General features: G+C 37.0%; 1 protein-coding gene and 1 long non-coding RNA gene across 4 annotated transcripts in view; one reads left to right on the plus strand and one right to left on the minus strand.

Annotated features, from left to right (window-relative positions):
* Positions 1–2,717: 2,717 nt before the first annotated feature.
* Positions 2,718–19,950, minus strand: part of AUH (AU RNA binding methylglutaconyl-CoA hydratase) — a 123,541-nt gene continuing 106,308 nt past the window's right edge. Inside the window, exons 7-11 of one of the 3 annotated variants that reach the window (XR_008574712.1) lie at positions 12,739–12,926; positions 10,194–10,244; positions 8,324–8,371; positions 6,409–7,473; positions 2,718–5,636 (exon numbers count right to left, since the gene is read on the minus strand). Coding sequence is in view for 2 of the 3 variants with exons in the window: in XM_054810555.1 (XP_054666530.1) it covers positions 7,396–7,473; positions 8,324–8,371; positions 10,194–10,244; positions 12,739–12,926 (365 nt within the window). In the remaining variant the exon portion in view is untranslated. Of the gene's footprint in view, positions 5,637–6,278; positions 7,474–8,323; positions 8,372–10,193; positions 10,245–12,738; positions 12,927–19,950 lie in introns of those variants that run through there. The other 2 variants (XM_054810555.1, XM_054810556.1) reach the window with 2 other exon arrangements.
* Positions 13,752–19,950, plus strand: part of LOC129199685 (uncharacterized) — a 30,700-nt gene continuing 24,501 nt past the window's right edge. Inside the window, exons 1-2 of the long non-coding RNA XR_008574715.1 lie at positions 13,752–13,888; positions 19,690–19,737. This is a non-coding gene — a long non-coding RNA (uncharacterized LOC129199685). The remainder of the gene's footprint in view (positions 13,889–19,689; positions 19,738–19,950) is intronic.

The raw sequence follows: 19,950 nt of genomic DNA on the forward strand, positions 1-19,950 counted from the left end.
TAATACAGCAAAGTGTTTATGCCATATGCTGACCTTTTCTAAAGCAGAAATGGAGCCATGTGATGCGCCGCTCCTGCCAGCAGTTGCTTATTGCCAATAATTAAGTTTGATGATATGAAGAAACACAAACTTGTATTGCTTTAGAGTTCTAAAAGGAAGAAGCTTTGAAGTTTTTGGCACTGTAAAGCAGAAAGATGGCCAACTTGGCTTGGATACACTACCGTTGTCCATTATAGGCACCGCCCATCAAAACTGGAATCAAGTGCCCTGCTCAAGTGGTTACTGGCATTTGTGTAAAGGAAAACATGTGCATCATTACAGGACTGCTGTATTATCCAGAAGAGCATAAAGGTCACAGGAACAAAGCAGCCAAAAGCATGCTTGGTACCTCAAATCTCAGAACATCACAATAACATTTGATGTTCTTGTGCAATAGTGCTAGTAAGCAGCTATTACTTAATCTCCTACCAGTATTACACAAAAGTATACTTGCGAAATACTTCAGATAAATATGCTGTAATTATATGAAATATAAAAACATGTATAGGACAAAATGTTTTTGTAACTCTAAACACACATACCTGTGGAGATGTGGTTTTAATAAGCTATTTTAACAATGGAAACAATGCTTTAAAAGCTTCTATGAACAACCTTAAAACTATGCGCTGGAAGCAGAGTGGACATATGGACATACATTTTGTATATTATGCATATATACACACAGAGCGTGATCAAAAGTTTGTCCTGCACACAGCTCTTTGTGCTTCTCTATTGGCAGAATCAGGCTGCAGAGCTGGAATAACCAGCTTCATACAACCGCTTTAGCACAGCCAACCATCCTGGTAGCATAGCTATGCCACTGCTGCTCCTACACCACGTCCTCCCTGACTTGCTAGGGTTTCTTTCTGCCTCACTGACGACAGCCTGACTACTTTGGGGAGCTGGTACAGACAGGGGTAGCCAGGCTCTGTAAGTACTACCACCTGTTAACAGTAACTCAGTTCCATCATGGGATCTATGATATCGCACCAGTGGCTAAACTAGTTTCTGATATCCCTTGCTTACTTTAAGGAAGTATTTTCAAGCTTAACTAATAATCCTAAAGAGCAAAGAAGCCTAGAAGTGCAATCACAAACAGACACAACTTAAGACCACATCTATACAGGGACTTAGGCGCCCACGTCCAAAATTTAATTCTCAAAATTCCTGCTGCGATTTTACTTCACGAAGTCACAGTTGTGATGATATTAGGCAACAGCAACTAGACGGTGCTGTATCTAAGGCCTTTCAGGATTTATGAACTAAATTTTCCACACCTAAGGAGGCTGACTCAGTAGGCATCTTCACACTTGACAGACAGGACTCCACAGACTACAAAGGAGATGCTGGGGATGAGGGGAAAGTGAGCAGAATTCTCATTCTTGCTCCAGCATCTATTAAAAAAATCAGTGACACTTGCTGCAGGAGGGACTGCAAGACAGACCTTCCTTCTCTAAACTAATAGGTGAATGGTCATTATCTCCACATCTTAATAAATGAACTTGCAGAATAAGTAATTAAAGTAGAAAAGTTTCATGAGGAGCGATGGAGAGCACCCACTGACCAGGTCACCCCTGTAGGAGGGTTTGGTTCAGGTCAATTAAGTGAAAGGAGAGAGCAGAAATGGAGTTGCTCTGGTGTTTCATGAGTCCTTCAGCTATTACAGAATGAGGGACTGCAGCATATCCTCTTCACTTTTCATAAAAGGATTGATTTCAGCTAAGATCTGGAAAAAAGGGTAAGAATCCAAAATGAAGAAAGTAATTTCGTTCTCCACAAAGAACAAAACCATGTCTGCGTGTTCATTTATGAACTGGTAACTCAGGCAGAACTCTTCTCGTACCATTTTTGTGGCTCCTATCTCCTTTCGTATAATATATGGATAGTCTAGGAAGCATTTTTGGATGCTATGAACTCTACTAATCATTAGGATATAGAACTCAGGTGTTGTAACTACCCACTACAGAAAAATCCACTTTGCAGAGCTGCTAATGAAGATATTAGAAATGACTGAAGTGGACTGTGACTCAAACATGCAGCCTGAACACACCCTACAAGCTGTGTCTCCTATTCATTCTTCCTAGAACCACTGCTTCTTAGAAGCGTGCTCCCTGGCGCTCTCTTCCATTCACCACTACTTGGAAGAGGAAGCTGGCCAAAAGATGACGACAGGACAACATGAACCATGGACTGAACCTTGAGTGGTCACTAGCTGGGGATACTTACATATATTCACAACAACAGATCAGCTACAGACCAGCTTTGAAGACAACAGTCCCAGCAGTATAGACTTATTACACAAAAAATGCAGAGTCAAACTCTCTCCACAGAAACATGCAGACATATTATTAACATTTGTAGGTAATGAAAACACAACCTTCACAACTCTATCCTTACAATTAAAGTTTTATACTTTGTCTGTCTCAGCTGCATGAGACACATTTTTTAAGAATTTGTACAACCGGCATCAGATTTTTTAACATGCTAGAAAGAATTGAGCCAAAGATGATATCACAAAGTCCCTTATGCTTAAGGGAAAATGTTAAATCAATTAGCAGTTGCTAGAATAAAGAAGCAACAATTTGATGTATAAGTTCCTCTAAAAAATACCAAACTTTTCATGTTCTTCTGAAAGTGGTTATATTACGCAAAAAGAAAGCTGCAACATATTCTCAAGTCTTTAATGTTACAAAAGCTTTATTAGCATATGCTTCAGAAATTATAATCAAAGAGTAGTAGTCACTAGCCAGAACTTTGAAGAATTTATAAACATACATGTAGAGACTATGCCTTAGAGGGTTAATGTACTATTTTGAACTCAAGTATTGCAATAGGACTTAGCTTTGACACAGAATGTTCACACCCTCTGTAATAAATTCTTTTAACATACTTCATATTTCTTCCCATGTGAATGAGCGTCCTTGGAAGAATTATCTACTAGATAAAATTTGAAGATGAAATCTAAGTCTAGACTTATTTAAGGGGGGGTGGAGACTGAACTTATAATCTACAACAGTTGTTGATTAATGAGCTGCTCATGATTGCTGTAGGCCTGTCCAAACTGCAGAAGCAAACGATACTATAGGACTGGGAGGAATGTGCTATCCGGATGCCACACCTTTGTTGAAACTTAGAACTAACTTCAACTTCTGCTACGTTTATTCTACTCTTGAATTACCAGATGAGCACGACTAGATATACAGTGACATACATTCCTACATCACTGCTGCTTCTGCAGCAGAATTTCTGCGTTACAAAACTTCCATGCTGTAAGTATGGCCACTTGTAGCAGTCACAGCGCATGCTGTGTGGGGTTCAAGGTTTTTGCTGGTAGTGCTCTTGCACAAACAGATTCAAAACTTCCTGGTTGGATAGTACTATCACATCCTGAGGGGGTTTGATCTCATCCAACAGTCTGAAGAATTTTATTTATATGTACACATATGCACATACACATACATATGCATGCATACGACATGTCAGTATACACACACATATATTATAATGCATAATGAATACATTGCATAAGCACAGTACATTCTGCATAACTCACAAAAGTTCTGTTCAACTCTGTTCCAAGGTTGAAACTGAACATGACTTAAATCTATAATAAAAAAGGTATCTTACCTAATCTTTGGTGATAACACGATCATTTCTGATTACATCTTTCAAAAACCTTTTAGGAAAATTTTTAAACTTTCCTAACTTTGCTTATGAAATGTCAATGTTCTTAAAGTGAAAACAACCCATACAAATTCTTAAAAGCTTTCCCTGCACCCTGGTGTCCAACCTCCAGACTCAGAGAAAACAAAAAGCAACAGAAAAAAAAAGACATAAATAGAAAAGTTAGTCTTTGTAATCCCTCAAAATACACAAGAGGAATTTCATTACCTTTAGCTGAACACATCCCTCCTTTTGGTTTATTTGTTTGCAATTATTCTCCTTTTTCTCATTTTTGGAGATAGCTGTCTTTCTACAAGTGTGCAGAAGAAGAACATCTTAAAATAACCACATCAACATAATCATCATCACACCTCGAGTACACTAACTGTATCAGCCTCACTAGACAGTGAAGCCCTATGGCTTTTCAGCAGTGTCATTAGGTACAAGAACAAGGCTAAAATCCCACAAATGAGAAATGAAAGCACATCTTGTTCCATTTATACCACATGAAATACCAATGGATTTCAATTATATTTTTTTAAATGTAAATCCTCTCTCTAATCTCAGTAGACACCTTTTCAGGGATTTGCTTGCATGGAAAAGCAATGAAACAAAAACTAAGTTGGTGATAAATTAAGATGTTTCAATTACTCTTTTCACTTTGCATCTATGAGTTGGTTTTGCTATGTGAAGTGACACTAGTACCAAAACCCTTCCTTTACTCCCTATGTTTCCCAAAACCAGATTCTGAGCAGCATGATATTCTGCCCTCTCCTGTGTTGGAGAGACCTGTTATTTTTTGTTCTCTTCAACAAATTTGATTATGGTTAAATGCAATGACCGAGGAAAATATGAAACAGCTGCAAATGATACATCCTGATGTTTACTATTCTGAATACAGCTCGTTAAAAGCAGTTCTAGAAAGCAATGATACGAACCTTGGTGTAGGACTATGAGTAGCTGCACGTAGACTGACAGAATTTCAGCTACAATTTGGCACGCATGGCTCTGCAAATCTCATAGAAATGTTCCATAGGAAAACATTCTCCAAGGGCTCTTAACTGTATCATTACATAAACTTAGAATAAATAAAACACCATATTTCTTCATAGCCAGTGAGATACTCAAAAGCACTGAACTGACAAGCCATTCAGACAATTCTGAAAACTTTATCTAGAAATTTAGTAAAACTAGTAAGAATGTGAGTTAGTTCAGTAATATTGAAGAGAAAACACAAATGCTTTCATAGATTAAAGACTAAAATGACATGTGTTAGATAAAGTCACACTAATTTCTGCAGGAAACTCAGAATTTCTAGGCAATTCAGTAAGTTGAACTTGCACTTACACCTTTGAGAGGTGATCAGCTGAAGGTAACAGACCTACCTGTATTGTAACTTTTCAATATCCAACTCAGTGGCGAAGTGCAGAAGAACTCACTATCCACTTGAGCTCAGCAGCAACAGGAGAAAAAGCTGCTTACACCTAGGGACCATGAGATAACCTTTCAGGAAGCCAGCGGGGACCAGGGCTCCCTCACCCATGAGGTATTGTGAAGAAAAGCATGGCTTCACCAGGAACTGAAAGAGCTGAACCTAAGCACTTAAAAGGAGGATTTGCCAGATCATAACTTTCATAAGGAAAAGTCAGCCTTTATGAGAGCATTTCTGTTATAAATCACCCTCTTGTAGAAGCAGAATTCTAATATTGCTGTATTAATCATGAATACTGCAGCCATCACAACACATCACTTAGTAACAGAGACAGTAAGTGCTTAACACACCTTTTGCTAAAATATAGTTCCTTAAGAACAATTTCAACGCCACTGGAAAGTACCTTTAAAAATTGTCCTACTGGTACTCACTTTGTAAAAATATTCAAACTGTTGACTTCAAACAAGGGACTCAAATTGCTGCAATATGACAGGATCTTCTCCTGAGAAAAGGAATGGAGAGACCACTGTGACAGCGAAATTATTTTCTGAGATCAAAACTGCTAGTTAAAGGCACAGATCTACACAGTCTTATGCCACAGTACTTAAAAGTTATTAGATTTTTTAAATAGACATTCACAGAAGCTACTTAATCAGCACTTGTTAGAAAAACAGAGGCAGCTCAATAACCAGACTGTGTATCAAAGTTAAGAAACAGAAACCCGTCAGCATAGACTTAATATTTTTTCTCCTATTAACATAATTATTTCCTACTCAGTAAAAATGAAAATGACATGTTAGCATTTCAAAAACACGAGAAAATGACCCTCTAGGCTTTATATGACTATCAAAACAAGCACCGGTACTTTATTTGCAAATTATCGTGCATGAAATGATCGACTCAGCAAGTTTACCAGTCAACAAAGTGTGTGCTCTACCAGTTATAATCAATTTACATGTAATGATATGTCTAAATATGAATTTAAATGAGTTCTTGTCATTTCATGTTGATCAGCCGCTTTATCATCATAGATATGGACAGTGACCATAGTTAATGTTGCAGAAACAGCAGAGCATGCACCAGTTTCGTGAGCCAATGGTAACCAAAAACGAAGAAATTTGTTTTCATATAAAAAGACAGCATCTGACTGCTAAGCCACATTTATTTTCCAGTCAAGTTAACAAAAATACTTTCAAAGAGGTTATTTCCAGGCATTTGCTGTATATGCCATGTCCACAGCAAATATACATTATGAATCACAACAGTTCTCTCACCTTGTAACTTACTGGATTTCTCTTTCAATGTATGAAAAGAACCCTGAGGCCGCCACAGAATAAAGAACATTTCAGTATCATCCCTGGTATATATAAATATACATTATTAGGACCTGCAGAAGGAATATTCTGGAGATTAAGAGAATACTAGTTTCTTTAACAGCTCATTAGTCGCATCCCTGCACAACAATCTCTAATACAATCATCAAAAATTTAAAATAACTGGGGAAAGTGAAATAAAGTTCCTTCAGAGCAGACAGTGCTGACCAGATGATATGCTGGAAGAATACAAGCCAGGTTTAACATATAAGAATGCATAATTAAAGTCTGGCCTCAAAAATGTCTTCATTTAATACAATTAAATTAATATAATGGCAATGACTTCATCAAAAGGACACCATTATGTGCTAAAGTTAATTTCATTTTACTTAGAATAGTGTAAGTCAGATAAATAAAGCTTAACATTTTCCAAACAATAATCCTTTTCATTTCCCTTAGCTTTATTAATAATGTACGTACTCAGGTAGAATACTCAAATATAATTTTTACTGATACACAGAATCATTTTAAAGCATATGTGGTACAATTTCTTATTTTTGGTGTTCAGTAGTCACTCTTGCTTTGATAAAATGATACAGCAGATTTATACTTAACATCACATATAGGTTTTTTCTATATAAAGAATTTACAGAGCTTTTTCAATTGTGGAATGGTATATTTCATACATATGACATTTTTAAAATGCTGCATGAACCTGTGACCTTGCCAATACACACATGAACCTTCAGAAAGTGTAATGAGCATAAGTTGACACACATTTCTATTTGGACCGAGTACAAGTATGGACACATTCAAAATGTTGTAACATTGGTATGATTTGCTTTTACTTTGGTGGTTGTGATATTCCAGGTACAGATGCAAAGTGCACCTTAATGGTCCTCACAGCAGTACTTTTATCCCACTGTATTTTAAAGGCATCAGCTTCTTCTATTCTCCCTTGTAGCGAGGAGGTCTCTTCTCCTTAAATGCAAGAAGACCTTCAATTCTATCTTTTGTTGGAATAGTCTGCAATGAGCAGAGTAACAATTCATTACTGATGCCAAAAACAATATCAAGAAAAATATTTTCATACGAATCCTAGTTCTTCAATGCATCCAATATGCAATATATAACACAACAGAAAAATGAAAACTGTGACGTCTAGTCAGGTAGAGGAAAGTATCAGACACTTCAAAGGCACAATATAAGGCTGAGAAACAATTTGGGAGGAGTAGTATCTTTTCTCCAAACAGACGACTGTGAGAAATTCTTTAGGGTTTGTTTCTGAGTTTTTGGTGGGTTTTTTTGGAGGGGGAGAAGGGGTAGGTTATTAATCAGATCGCCATATGTTTTAAATAAGCATCTAGTCCTGATGCTTCTATGCTTCTATTTTCATGATCGAAAACTTGTCTCAAAGTCCAGGAATGTACAAACTCAAATACATCATTCCCATGTTTTGCTGGCAAAGACGTTTGTCTCGATTTTCTGTTGGTTAGCACATATACCATTAGTGGCACACGTTAGTGAAGTGCCCTTTATGTTACTTCATGTTAAACCATAACAAAGCAAAAGCAAGGCAGTTCTTGGACTAGCTACACGGCGGTGTATGACTGGCTAGGGATATGGCTGGTAGTGCTTCATTACCTTCACCATAATAGTCTTGGCAAGGAGGTATTTTTGTCCTAAACTACATCTCCTTCCTTAAATTCCTTACAAAACCAGAGTAAGTAGAAGGAAGGTCTAAATACAATGCCAAAATATTTGTAGAAGAAATCATAAAGAAATTTCTAGTCGAATTTCTGCATGTTTCACAACAGGCACCAACAAACCCTGTTTTCTGGGGTTGGTTTTTTTGTGTGTAATCATAGCTACATACCTGAGCATAACAAGCTTCTTCAATTGCTAAACCTGTTACTAAGTCGACCTGAGGAAAAGAATACAATGGTTTTAAAAAGCGTATTTTTGTATATTATTAGATATCATTTCCTGACAGCTAACTTAAATACAGTGTTTCTATATGCCACATACTAAAACACTTCTGCAATGTTCTTCTACACTACTTTAATGTAGAAATGTTACACTGCCATGTACTGAGAGTGATTAGTATTTCTGTAATCTTTTCCTTATATGGTGATACAATTAGTATGTAATACACTGTCGAAACAATGTATGTTTTTCCTTACAAATCACTTGGACTAAAAACCATTAGCTACCTGCACATTTGTAATCATTTCATTTACTACAAGGGAAAAGATTTAACATACTGCACGATTATTTAAAAATTGTTCTGAAACAAGTTATCTTCAAAAGGTCATATAAGAACACAATGCCATGCCACAAAGTAAACATAAATACAAGTTTAAAGGGATTTAAAATAAAGTGAAGAGGCCAGTGGCCATCCTGCATCATCACCTAGTTTTAATAACATTTTTAATTTGTGAGCTGGTCTGAACAGCTGAAAAGGCTGAATTTTCCTCTCACTACTTCTTTGCCTGTCTTAAGCATCAGGTGCTGCAGAACCTACCATCTCTCCACATGGCCACTGAAAGGACTGTGGCTATGCACCACAAGCAATTTGTAAAGGGGAGATAAGCTATTAGAAAAGGTTACCAAAGGAAGCCATGAAATCTCTGCCATGGAAGATGTTTAACAACAGCTTGAATGAACATTTGGCTTGATTGGTTTTGATACAGTAGATCTTGTCTTGGGGCCTCAAGATTGAACTAGATGATCATTCAGAGTCTTTCTAACCCTACTGTCCCTAATTCTATAAACATCACGATTCTGACCTTCCAGTCCACTATACCCGGTAGCTAGATAATTCAGCTTGTAGCATTTTGAACCCTGGGTACCACTGAAATAAATCTTGAATTCCACCATTACTTGCTGTGGAAACCTAACAAACATACTTTTTGCACAACAGCATCTGAGTTTGGTTCTCAGGCCAAAACTTACTGGTGATACGCTTTGCTGAACTCAACTATATCATTGGTTGCTTGTGAGACTTTAAGAAAAAATGGTCTAATCTTAAATTATTCGTCTTGGATTCAGATGTTGCACGCAGTGTGATCCCCTTTCCCTTGTCCCAGGTTGAGCTATAAGGTGTCCTGGTGCAGAGCTTATGCATGTGCTTAACTTTAAATACAAATAGTCCTGCTGAGCTCAGGAAGATGATTCACAAGCCTAAAGTAAAACACATGTCCAGACGTGTTCAGAGTTGGATTTTAACGAGCTTTAGAGCTAGGTCAATAGTGTTCAAGAAGGAGTGACAATCAGAATCAAATACGAAATCAGACTCCAGATATAATTTTAACACTAACCTCTATTAAACTATTAAAAATAAATACCATGCCTTTTGGCCTTCAACTTTATTAGTCACTAAACACTGAGAGCACTGACAGACTTGACAGAGTATGACTTTGAGTGTTTTTTCTGCCCAGACTTTGAAATAGAACTCGTTCATAGTAGTTTATGTTTACTTTCTAGTATTAATAATTAGCAGAGTGCATTACGCCTGGACAGACATGAGGTTACTAAGCCTCATTATTGAAATCAGCATCAACTCCAGTCTCAGGAGTCTGTGACATAAAAAAATTGCATTTCATGTTTTAAAAAGTTTTGACCACAAAGATTTTGAAAGAGTATACACTGAGAAACTAAAAACAGTTCTAGAAAAAAAAAATCACCACAGTAGACCTATTGGCAGCTGACTTCTGCTTACTCTTACAGAAAGTACAGATCCTTACCTCCATTCCCTGATTGATGGCCAGTTTTGCAACTCTCATTGCTACTGGTCCCTAAAATGAAAGAAAAAGCTTATTTACATATCATCAAAATCTACAAGATTATGCAGTGAAGAGTCTGCACATCAATGTTCTCATATTGGGATCTTCTAGACTTTGGACTTCTATTAAATTCATGGTAAATAGGTCAAATGTCCTAAATTATATCACTATAGTGGACATTTGCTTCCAAACTGATAGTTTCAATATTGAGAAAAAGTGAAAGTATACTGTTTTCAAAAGAACCTAATTAGTGTGTTTGGTTTATGTTTCAAAGGTGCTCAGCATACCCACTGTTCTCAAGCTTGCTCAATTCCCTTCAAAAGAAGGCTCAGAACAGCCACCTTAAGAGACTTTATAGGCCTTTGCAAGGTCAGTCTTATGTCGCTGTTATCACACAATGGAGACACATGAAAAGATGTGATAATGACGTAAAATTAACTGATTCAGCTTCAAACCTAAAATACGCTACTGCAAAGCCTGCACCAGTCAAGGGATGACACTCTTCCATGAGTGACTGAGGTTCCCAGCAAGCAGAGAGATTTCCACTCTCCTCTTCCAATGTGCCGCAGAACAGCGAAACATCTTTGGGAATAGTCTCAGTCCTGTGCCTATCCATCAGCATCAGTTTCTGTGTGTTAGGATCATAGAATGGTTTGGGTTGGAAGGAATCTTAAAGATCATCTAGTTCCAACCCCCTGCCATGGGCAGGGACACCCTCCACTAGACCAGGTTGCCCAAAGCCCCATCTAACCTGGCCTTGAACACTTCCAGGGAGGGGGCATCCACAACCTCTCTGGGCAGCCTGTTTCAGTATCTCATCACCCGCACAGTAAAGAATTTCTTTCTAACATTTAACCTAAATCCACCCTCTTTTAGTTTAAACCCATTACCCCTTGTCCTGTCACTACACTCCCTCATAAACAGTCCCTCTCCCGCCTTCATGTAGGTCCCCCTTAGGTACTGGAAGGCTGCTACAAGGTCTCCCTGGAGCCTTCTCTTCTCCAGGCTGAATAACGCCAACTTTCTCAGCCTGTCCTCATAGGAGAGGTGCTCCAGCCCTCTGATCAGCTTCATGGCCATCCTCAGGACCCGCTCCAACAGCTCCATGTCTCTCCTGCACTGGGGCCCCCAGAGCTGGACGCAGTACTCCAGGTGGGGTCTCACAAGAGCGGAGTAGAGGGGCAGGATCACCTCCCTCGACCTGCTGGTCACACTTCTTTTGATGAAGCCCAGGACACGGTTGGCTTTCTGGGCTGCAAGCGCACACTGCTGGCTCACGTTGGGCTTGTCATCAATCAACACCCCCAAATTCTTCACCTCAGGGTTGCTTTCAAACCATTCTCCGCCCAGCCTGTAGTTGTGCTTGGGATTGCCCCGACCCACGTGCAGGACCTTGCACTTGGCCTTGTTGAATTTAACGTGGTTTGCATGGGCCCACCTCTCCAGCCTGTCAAGGTCCCTCTGGATGGCAGACATGTTCAGATATCGCTTTAGAGAAGTGGCCTGTTGCTTTGGGAAAAGTCAAATGCTTTTGATCTAGTTCCAATGTGAATCTGTAACTATAAATCAATCTTCCGGAATCATTGTATGTTAAAATTTTTACTGTATTTTTCCGTTTGTCTTTCTATGAGGGTGTTCAAGACACAAATGAACAATGTTAAATGCTGTATTTAATTTTGGCTGTTACACTTGTGATCCAATAAAGTGAATTACTAATTACTTTCTTCTTCTGCCTCCTATGAATTTGCTACCTGGGACCTTTCACTTGAAAAGCAAGTTTATCGAAAGCTCCAAACTCACATTCCTACTCTGAACAAACCGCTTGCGATCTATGGCAACAGGGGAACAGGTAGCAATCAGCTAACACAAAGACTGCTGTAACAGTTAAACTTCTTACTAAAATGTTCAAGTTCTAAAGCACAGGAATTCAGCAGATTCCATTTCAATTCTTTTATGAAAGACAGAGATAGGAGGTCACTTAGAATGAATAAGAGCATGATTCTTTCATCAAGCTTATACAAAAAGCACAGAAAGCAAACGTTCCACTAGTAGATGCATTTTGCTTTAATACTGATATTACATTTAGTTTTATGTTTTCAAAATAAGGAGTTACAGAGACATGTCCACTTTCATACGGTCTGTTTTGCCTCTTTTCTGAAGCGTTCAACAGCAACAGAATAAGCTATTGAGATAACTGCTTTACTAAAAAAACCCCAAACCCTTAGACTATTTTTTGTTTAAAACTTCAAAGCCGAAATACACAATACAAACACAGACCATATCATGATGGTAAGAGGATTGACAAAGTTTTTTTGCTTCACTATGAAATAATTACCAAATAACATCACTCAGTACATGACAGAGGAAAATTCTGATTGCTTTCCACGTAATTAGAATAGCTTTTAAATACATAACTTCATGATAGATTTTCTTAATACAGTCAGTTGTTTTTCAGTCTTAATGTTTGGTAAAAATTAAAAACTAAAATAAAAATAATTTGGTTTACCTGAGGTAAAAATTCTTTTGCCAGAGCTAATGCTCTTCTGTATGCAGCATCCCCAGCTTCATTCTGATCTACCACATGGCTAATCAACCCTATTGATTTTGCTTCCTCACCATCTACAATACGTGCAGAGAAGATTAGTTCTTTTGCCAAAGACACTCCAATTGTGCGAGGTAATCTCTGTGTCCCCCCTAAAGTTTGGAAAAAGAGAAAATGCAAGTATTCATTTCCCATGCATTTATACCACAAATGTAGATGTCTTGTTTAGTTCAAATATTTTTATTTTTAATTCCATAAACAATTATATGAACATATAGAAATTAAACTATCATACAAAGGCATTTCTAAATGTCTTCCTAAGTTTTGCAACTATGTCTAAAATGAAATCAATTACACGTTTCTTAGAAAAACATGTAAATAACTGAAAAGAGGCAATTAATTGAGATTCTGTTCAATTACAGTCAAGTTACCATATGAATATCAGCCGAAAGCTGAAGGAAAACTACTTGCCAGTAATTACCACATCCAAAAACACTACTTCTTTTTAACAACCTGTATATTTATATGATATTAATCACCACAATATGAACACTTCTGAAGAACTATACTCAAAACAATATATAATCTAACAAGACTGCAGTCCATGCTAAAATTCTCACGTATTAGGGACAATAAAAATTTATATGTAAACTAAAACTACTAGAGGTCTTTAAAAAGCCATGGTTTTGTCTCTTCTTACTTCCATATTATGTTGAAATCTTAAAGCCTGATTACAAAAACTAGGGAAGGACAATGGCAGGTGTGGGTCGGCAGAGAAAGGCACCTAACTTTAGTTAGCTTTTCTTAGTATGTTAAAAACTGCTTTGGCAGATCAGCATTTTCAGAAGGTCAACAAGCAGTAACTACATTAACCAAATATGTGAAGATTGCTCAGCTGGACTAACAATTAACTTTCCAGAATTGACAAACAAGAAGAATGTGGGAATAATCATTATCAAAACTGAAGAAGTAGAGTCAAATCACAGAAGCGGATGTTTGTATGAATTAAACCAGTGGAAATGGCCTTTATCCAGGAGAAAGGATTTTGAAAATGTACAAGGTCTACCGTTTTGACATGGATCTGAAACAAATATTCAATTTATATAGACAGTCTGTAAGTAAAAATTTATTTCCAAATAGCTATTTCTGCAAGAGCATGCTAATATATTCAAATATAAATATATGTATATATGCAAGAGGAATATTTATAGAGGGTGTTCAAAGGGAGGTGGTATAACACTGGATAAATCTATGTTCAACTAATATAAAATAGATTAAATTCAACTAGGTAATGGTGGACTAAGCCAGTATTTTATTTAAGCCATTCAGTTCTCTTACTGATGTTTCCTGAAAATACTTTAAATACATCTCTGAGACAAATAAACTGACTTGAAACAAACAAGAAGTTTTTGGATTTGATGAGTCAGCTTTCAACTAATTTTTTTATGAATCGCAAGCTTCAGTACTACTGTATTCCTCTCCATAAAAAAAGATCTGCCTTCGAACACATTACATCATACGAAAATGCAGAAGGTCTAGGGGACTTCTGCCTTAAGTCTTTGCAGAATATTACAAAATAATGATCTGTAAGAAAAACTGACATGTATTTTCTGGGTTGAAACTGGAGAAATTAAAAAAATGCTTACACTCATAGCAGTTAAAATAAAATTTGTAGAACAACATTAGTAAATACAAACAATGTGATATTCTCTGTGGTCCTACCACTATGAGAGGGTTTTGGCAAGACTGTCCTAATGGTCAAGGCAACAACAAGAGGAACTCCTGTTCAATATTCTACTAATTCTGCTAGTTGTACAGCTAAGCCAGTGATAGTGCTAGGGGGAAAATTTTGCTAACACCATAAATTGGAAAAACCTCTACTCTAGGGCATTTTCAGAAGGTGGGGGGAGGGGAAACAGGGGCAGGGTGGGAACTAGAACAACCCCCCTTGTAAAATACTACAAACCCTAAAACCTAAGCCTCTTACTCACCTTGGCTGCCTCTCTGGTGAGATTCACAGAGAATGACTAAAGATGTAGCTATCAACCTTCATATCAGAACTACATGCCATAAAAACGTGAGCTGTGTTTTCAAGAAGCTTGCTGCTTCTGATACCGAGCTGTACCACAAGCTGTATCACCACAAGCAAACATTTACTGGCTTTTTTTGTCTTAAATACTGAATATGTCTTTTAATTTTTCACCCAAGAAGCTGTCACACCCTAATCAACATCTATCCTTACACACATTTTACGTACATCAGAACATAGTAAATGTCTATCCTGACTCTCTTTAAGAATAGTTTAGTCATAAATGATCCCTTTCAACTTAGTAATGGAATCTATTTGTCCAAATCATAAGATGTGAAACCATACGAGGCTGAATTCACTGACTCCACATTTTCTTCCTTGCTTTCTATACGTAGTATTTTTTTCTCCTTAATAATCTCCCCTGCCTTCACTGTTTTATCTCTTCTATTACTGCTTTTACCAGGAAATGTTGAAAACAAAATTTAATTGAGCAACAATATTTCATAACTTTGACCAAACAATGGATATGTTTAAGCATGAAATAGTGTTTATAGATGAAAAAAATGCTCTTGCCAGCATCTTACACAATAATGATTAAAGAGCAAAAAAAGCAGACTATAGTCTATGTTGTTTGGCTACCTCCTACACTGCAAAGCCATTAAGCAGAGGAGCATATTCTTTGATTAATATTCACAGACTAGAAGCCAACAGTTCAGTGCATCAATCATATATATTCAGTAGTAGGAATAAGATATATACACACACAAAAGCAGTGTGACCCAATTAATCAAATGCAAACAGCACACCAAAGTACATCCAACACACCAAAGTTACATCCATTTATGAAGAAAAGACAGAGAGTACGCTGCAGATAGATGTTCTGTTTTGGTAATACACAAAGAACATATAATGCCTGCCAACTACAATCAGAGCTAAAGGAAGTAACACCCAGTCTTCAAAGACATTATTTAACCAAGACATTTCATCTAAATGTAGAGCAGAATTTGATGGAAGAATAGTTGTTTCATCTTCACGAATTTAATGACATGTTATTTCAAGGACTAGTGATCCGGTATTACTCACTGTGTTGATAAAAGTAGTTGACATACAGTTGCAATGTAAATTTGCTCTTATCTGAGATGGTATATATTCAATGTTGTAATAATTGTAAACAGCAGTTTTAGATGACACTCTAGTTCATGTGAAAAGACATGGTGAATACAAGACTGCTAAGTTCTGGTACAAAAATTGTTAAACAGTATTTTTTTTTCTTTAACAAATAGTTGATTTTGTATGAATATTTATTTACTGTCAGTAATTTATCAATTACAAAATATGTACACAACTGGTTTGGATTAAGGGAATTACGTGATAAATTCCCAAGACTATATCCAACAAGATGAAGCAACTAGCTTACTGGAAATAGATTCATCATTCTGGCAGAGAGTATCTACAGTCAGTAGTTTCTCATAGCTCAAGGCTCTGTCAAAACATATTGGAAAAAATCCTGTTCTGACAAAAATTCCAAACTTTAATTCAGTAATAATTCTGTTTATTAAGTCAAGTAAAAATGAATCTTTCTATCCTATTTGTTCTCACATGAGCTTTGTTTGATTTGCATTGATTTAACTGACAAGTTTCTAGATTTCTTTTTTTAAAGACTACTGTGCATTTCTAATGTTTTATTAATAATCAATGGTGAAACCAAAGTCTGTCAACCACAAACTTTCTTGACTGCCTTGAATAATTAGAAATGGCTTAAATGCATCTTTGTGATTCTTTTGCAGAAAGCTGCAACGAGTAGATTTTTCTCCTTTCCATTGAAACTCATAGAAATATGGAACACAGAAACCTGCTGTTCATAACACCAAATCATTAACAATATGAGTCCATAAATAAACTAACAGGGATAAAATTGTTATTTTAGTGTCAATATTTTTCAGTCATATAAGTCAGATTTTAAAAGTCTGTGTAACAAACATATTTTCCACTTTTAAAGTACCTGCCATCCATTGCTAAGTTAAACAATTTTCAAAATATTGAACACTCTAAAAGCCTAAACACTCTACTGAGACAATATTTAACACCAAGTTTTTAACAGCTTATTTCCCAGATTAGGCCTTGATCCTGCAAACTTGCATGTGTTTTAGCTAACTTAAATCCAGGTATAAATCTTTATGGGCTCAGACATCCCAAACCCTTTCACAGAAGAAAACACGAAGAGCCCTTCACTGGCACAAATTGGATAACTGACTAAGGATGGAAAACAGCTTAGACGGGGAAAGAAAGACATCGGCAAAGATGCAAGTGACGAGGTGAAAACAGGATGGGGAAGAAAAGAAACAAAACATTATCACTGCAAGGGGAAAAAAGCAGTGAGCTGACAAAGAGCAGGCAGTAGGCGAGGCTGCTCTCATGTCTGGCCATATAAGTCGTTGTTTGGAAGAAGACTGAAAACCTGAGCAAAGCCTGAGACGGTGGCCTGAGGCTGACTCAGAGGTTGCCCCGGGGATCTGTGATGACTGAGAAGATAAGTTGTTTGAGCGAGATGTCATAGCAGGCTGCCAAAAGGACTCGTGGAAGTCTGGCTTGCCAGTCAAGCCGAAAAAAGCCCTGCAGGAGCCTCAGACACAACCGTACTGGAGGTCGAAGAGGCAGGATGACCTGCTACCTATGCCAGCCCCGCAGTGGCAAACCCCAGCTCCAAAACTGCCAACTTAATATGCACATCAGTCCTTAATTTCACAATTTGTTTTATTCATCTGTGGCTGTGGACTGGCTTATTTAAAAATCTATCTGAAAAACGCCTAGAATATATCAAACCGCCATGCGTGGGTGGCTTGAAGGTGGCAGCTTGAATTAGAAGAATGTAGTACTTGGCTTGAAGATGTACAAACGCTTACGATGTATGAGAGAACATGTAAATACTCTTTCAGAACTCACTAGCAGTTAAATAATCACAGCTTTTGTACAGAAAGATGAAATCATTGGGTAATTTAGAAAAAGTAATTTATTTTCAAAATAAGTAACCCTCTTGTCGATTGAGAAAGACAGAAGATGGTTTCCCAGCAGACGGCTGCATACATGAAATGAATGGAATAAAAAAAAAAAAACGCATCTGGAACCTGATTTTTATAAAATGGACTCCACTTCAGAAGGGATTCTGCAGCTGGTGTAAGGAGTTTACTCCACATTTCCCTCACAAGTGTGGTACAACCTGCTGAACAGACTCCACTGTTAGACTAAACACCGTGTGACAAGGACTGATCTGCATTACCACCGTGGACTTCCAGGACTCATGGTATTAGCAATGCACATGCTGACAATCTGCCTTATTTTTATTTTTCATTTTTAAACTGAAATTATTTGAGGAAGAAAAGAGAAGTGCCCAAGGCTCTTTATCTACTTATTAATTTTTACTTAAAAGAAAACAAATTCAACACGCATGAGCACACACAGACATTCTGTAAGGCCACGTGCCTTCCTATTACTCCGGATAGGAACTTGGTCTTACTGTTGTTTGGGAATGCAATGATGGAAAGTGAACTTAAACGAAATTCAAAAGTACATACGCATTAAAACATAACTCATCTTGCTGCAGATAGAAATTAATGGCCCAAGAGAAGGTATTTTCCAGTTTCAAAATTACACCCACACATTTATGAAGTCATTAGTCAGCTGTAACAACAGGTAGAAGGGTTAGACCAGTGCTGCTCTGTATGATCATACTTTACAAATCATGTGGGCTTTATTAGTAGTACTAGGTAAAAGCTTTTATTTAACTTGTATTTTAAATAAATAATTTTTAAGTCCATGTTCTTACAGTTTTGGATTTACTATGACAGCTAAAATTTGATTCATGTCAAAATCAGGACAAAAATCCCAGAGACATGAGAAAAACTATCATCATTATGTAGAGCAAGTGAAATACAGAAAAATTAATTACCACAGTAATATCCTATTTTTATTTACCTTTTGAATGAGATCACAGTCCCAAATTGGGACAATTACTTTACTTTTTAATGGACAGAATTGAAATAAAGAAACAACAAGCAAAGCAAAAAACAGACTATTAAATCTGAAGTCTTCACTGCTTATGAGCAAGTGACTTGAATATTTTCTTCACTTCAGTGCTTTCCTTATGGAAATCTACCATTTTATTCTTCCACACAGCAAAGAAATTCATCACTCTGCTAACCCCCCAAACCAATTCCTATTCCTAACCCTGTTCTTTTTTCCCATCCTGACTACTATCAAATTAATCTGCTTTCAACTGTTCCAAAGTAATGGGTTTTTAAGAATTTACCTCTGAAATTATTCATCCCTGAAATTCTCTGACTTGAGCAACACTAAAGAAAGGAGAATCAGTGGCTAACAGAATGGGAGCCCAGGCAAAACAGCAAAGCAAACAAGACTGTAGGAGGACACAACTCTGCCTTATTCAGCTGTCAAATCCCAAGCAGGCAGAATGCTCTCTCAGATAAATATATCTAAAATGAATTCGCACATAGGAAGCATATTTTTCATCTTGAGTAGGATGTCCTCCCAGATGAGGCAGGCATACACTACAGTTACACTGCACCTAGCCTAGTACCAAAGCTATAACATAAAGTCTATGACATTTCACAGTGCTTTGAAAACAGACTCCACCGAAAAACTAGCCAAGTCTTTCAAAGGTAGCATGCATTAATCTAACAGTCTGCAATGCAAAAAGCAAACTCTTCAGTAAATCAGAACTTAATTTTGAGATACCAAGTCTGATACTCAGAAATACTCCTAACTTTTTAGCTTGATCTGTTAGATTTTGTGGTGCTACCTAGGAGCACCAGAATGGCATTTTGTTCTTTTCACTTCCCAAGCTGATGCTTTTATTTTTTATTTTACAGTAAGAGGTGTTATGTGAAGAAATAATCACTGCTGTTATTAAAAATCCTGTAAGTCACATGAATAATTGAAACATTATGTTTGTTTGTGCATGTTCATTTGTATTTTGAATGTTACCTTATTTGCTATTGCTTGTAAGTACATTACCTATATGCAAGAATAATTACAACTTATATTAGAAATTAACAATTCAAATAAATTCATCACAAGTGTAAATATAAACATGCATTCAGTTTATGCTATAGGATATTCTCCATGTGCTA

Source organism: Grus americana, chromosome Z (assembly GCF_028858705.1).
Source record: "Grus americana isolate bGruAme1 chromosome Z, bGruAme1.mat, whole genome shotgun sequence".
In the NCBI taxonomy this organism is placed as follows: Eukaryota; Metazoa; Chordata; class Aves; order Gruiformes; family Gruidae; genus Grus; species Grus americana.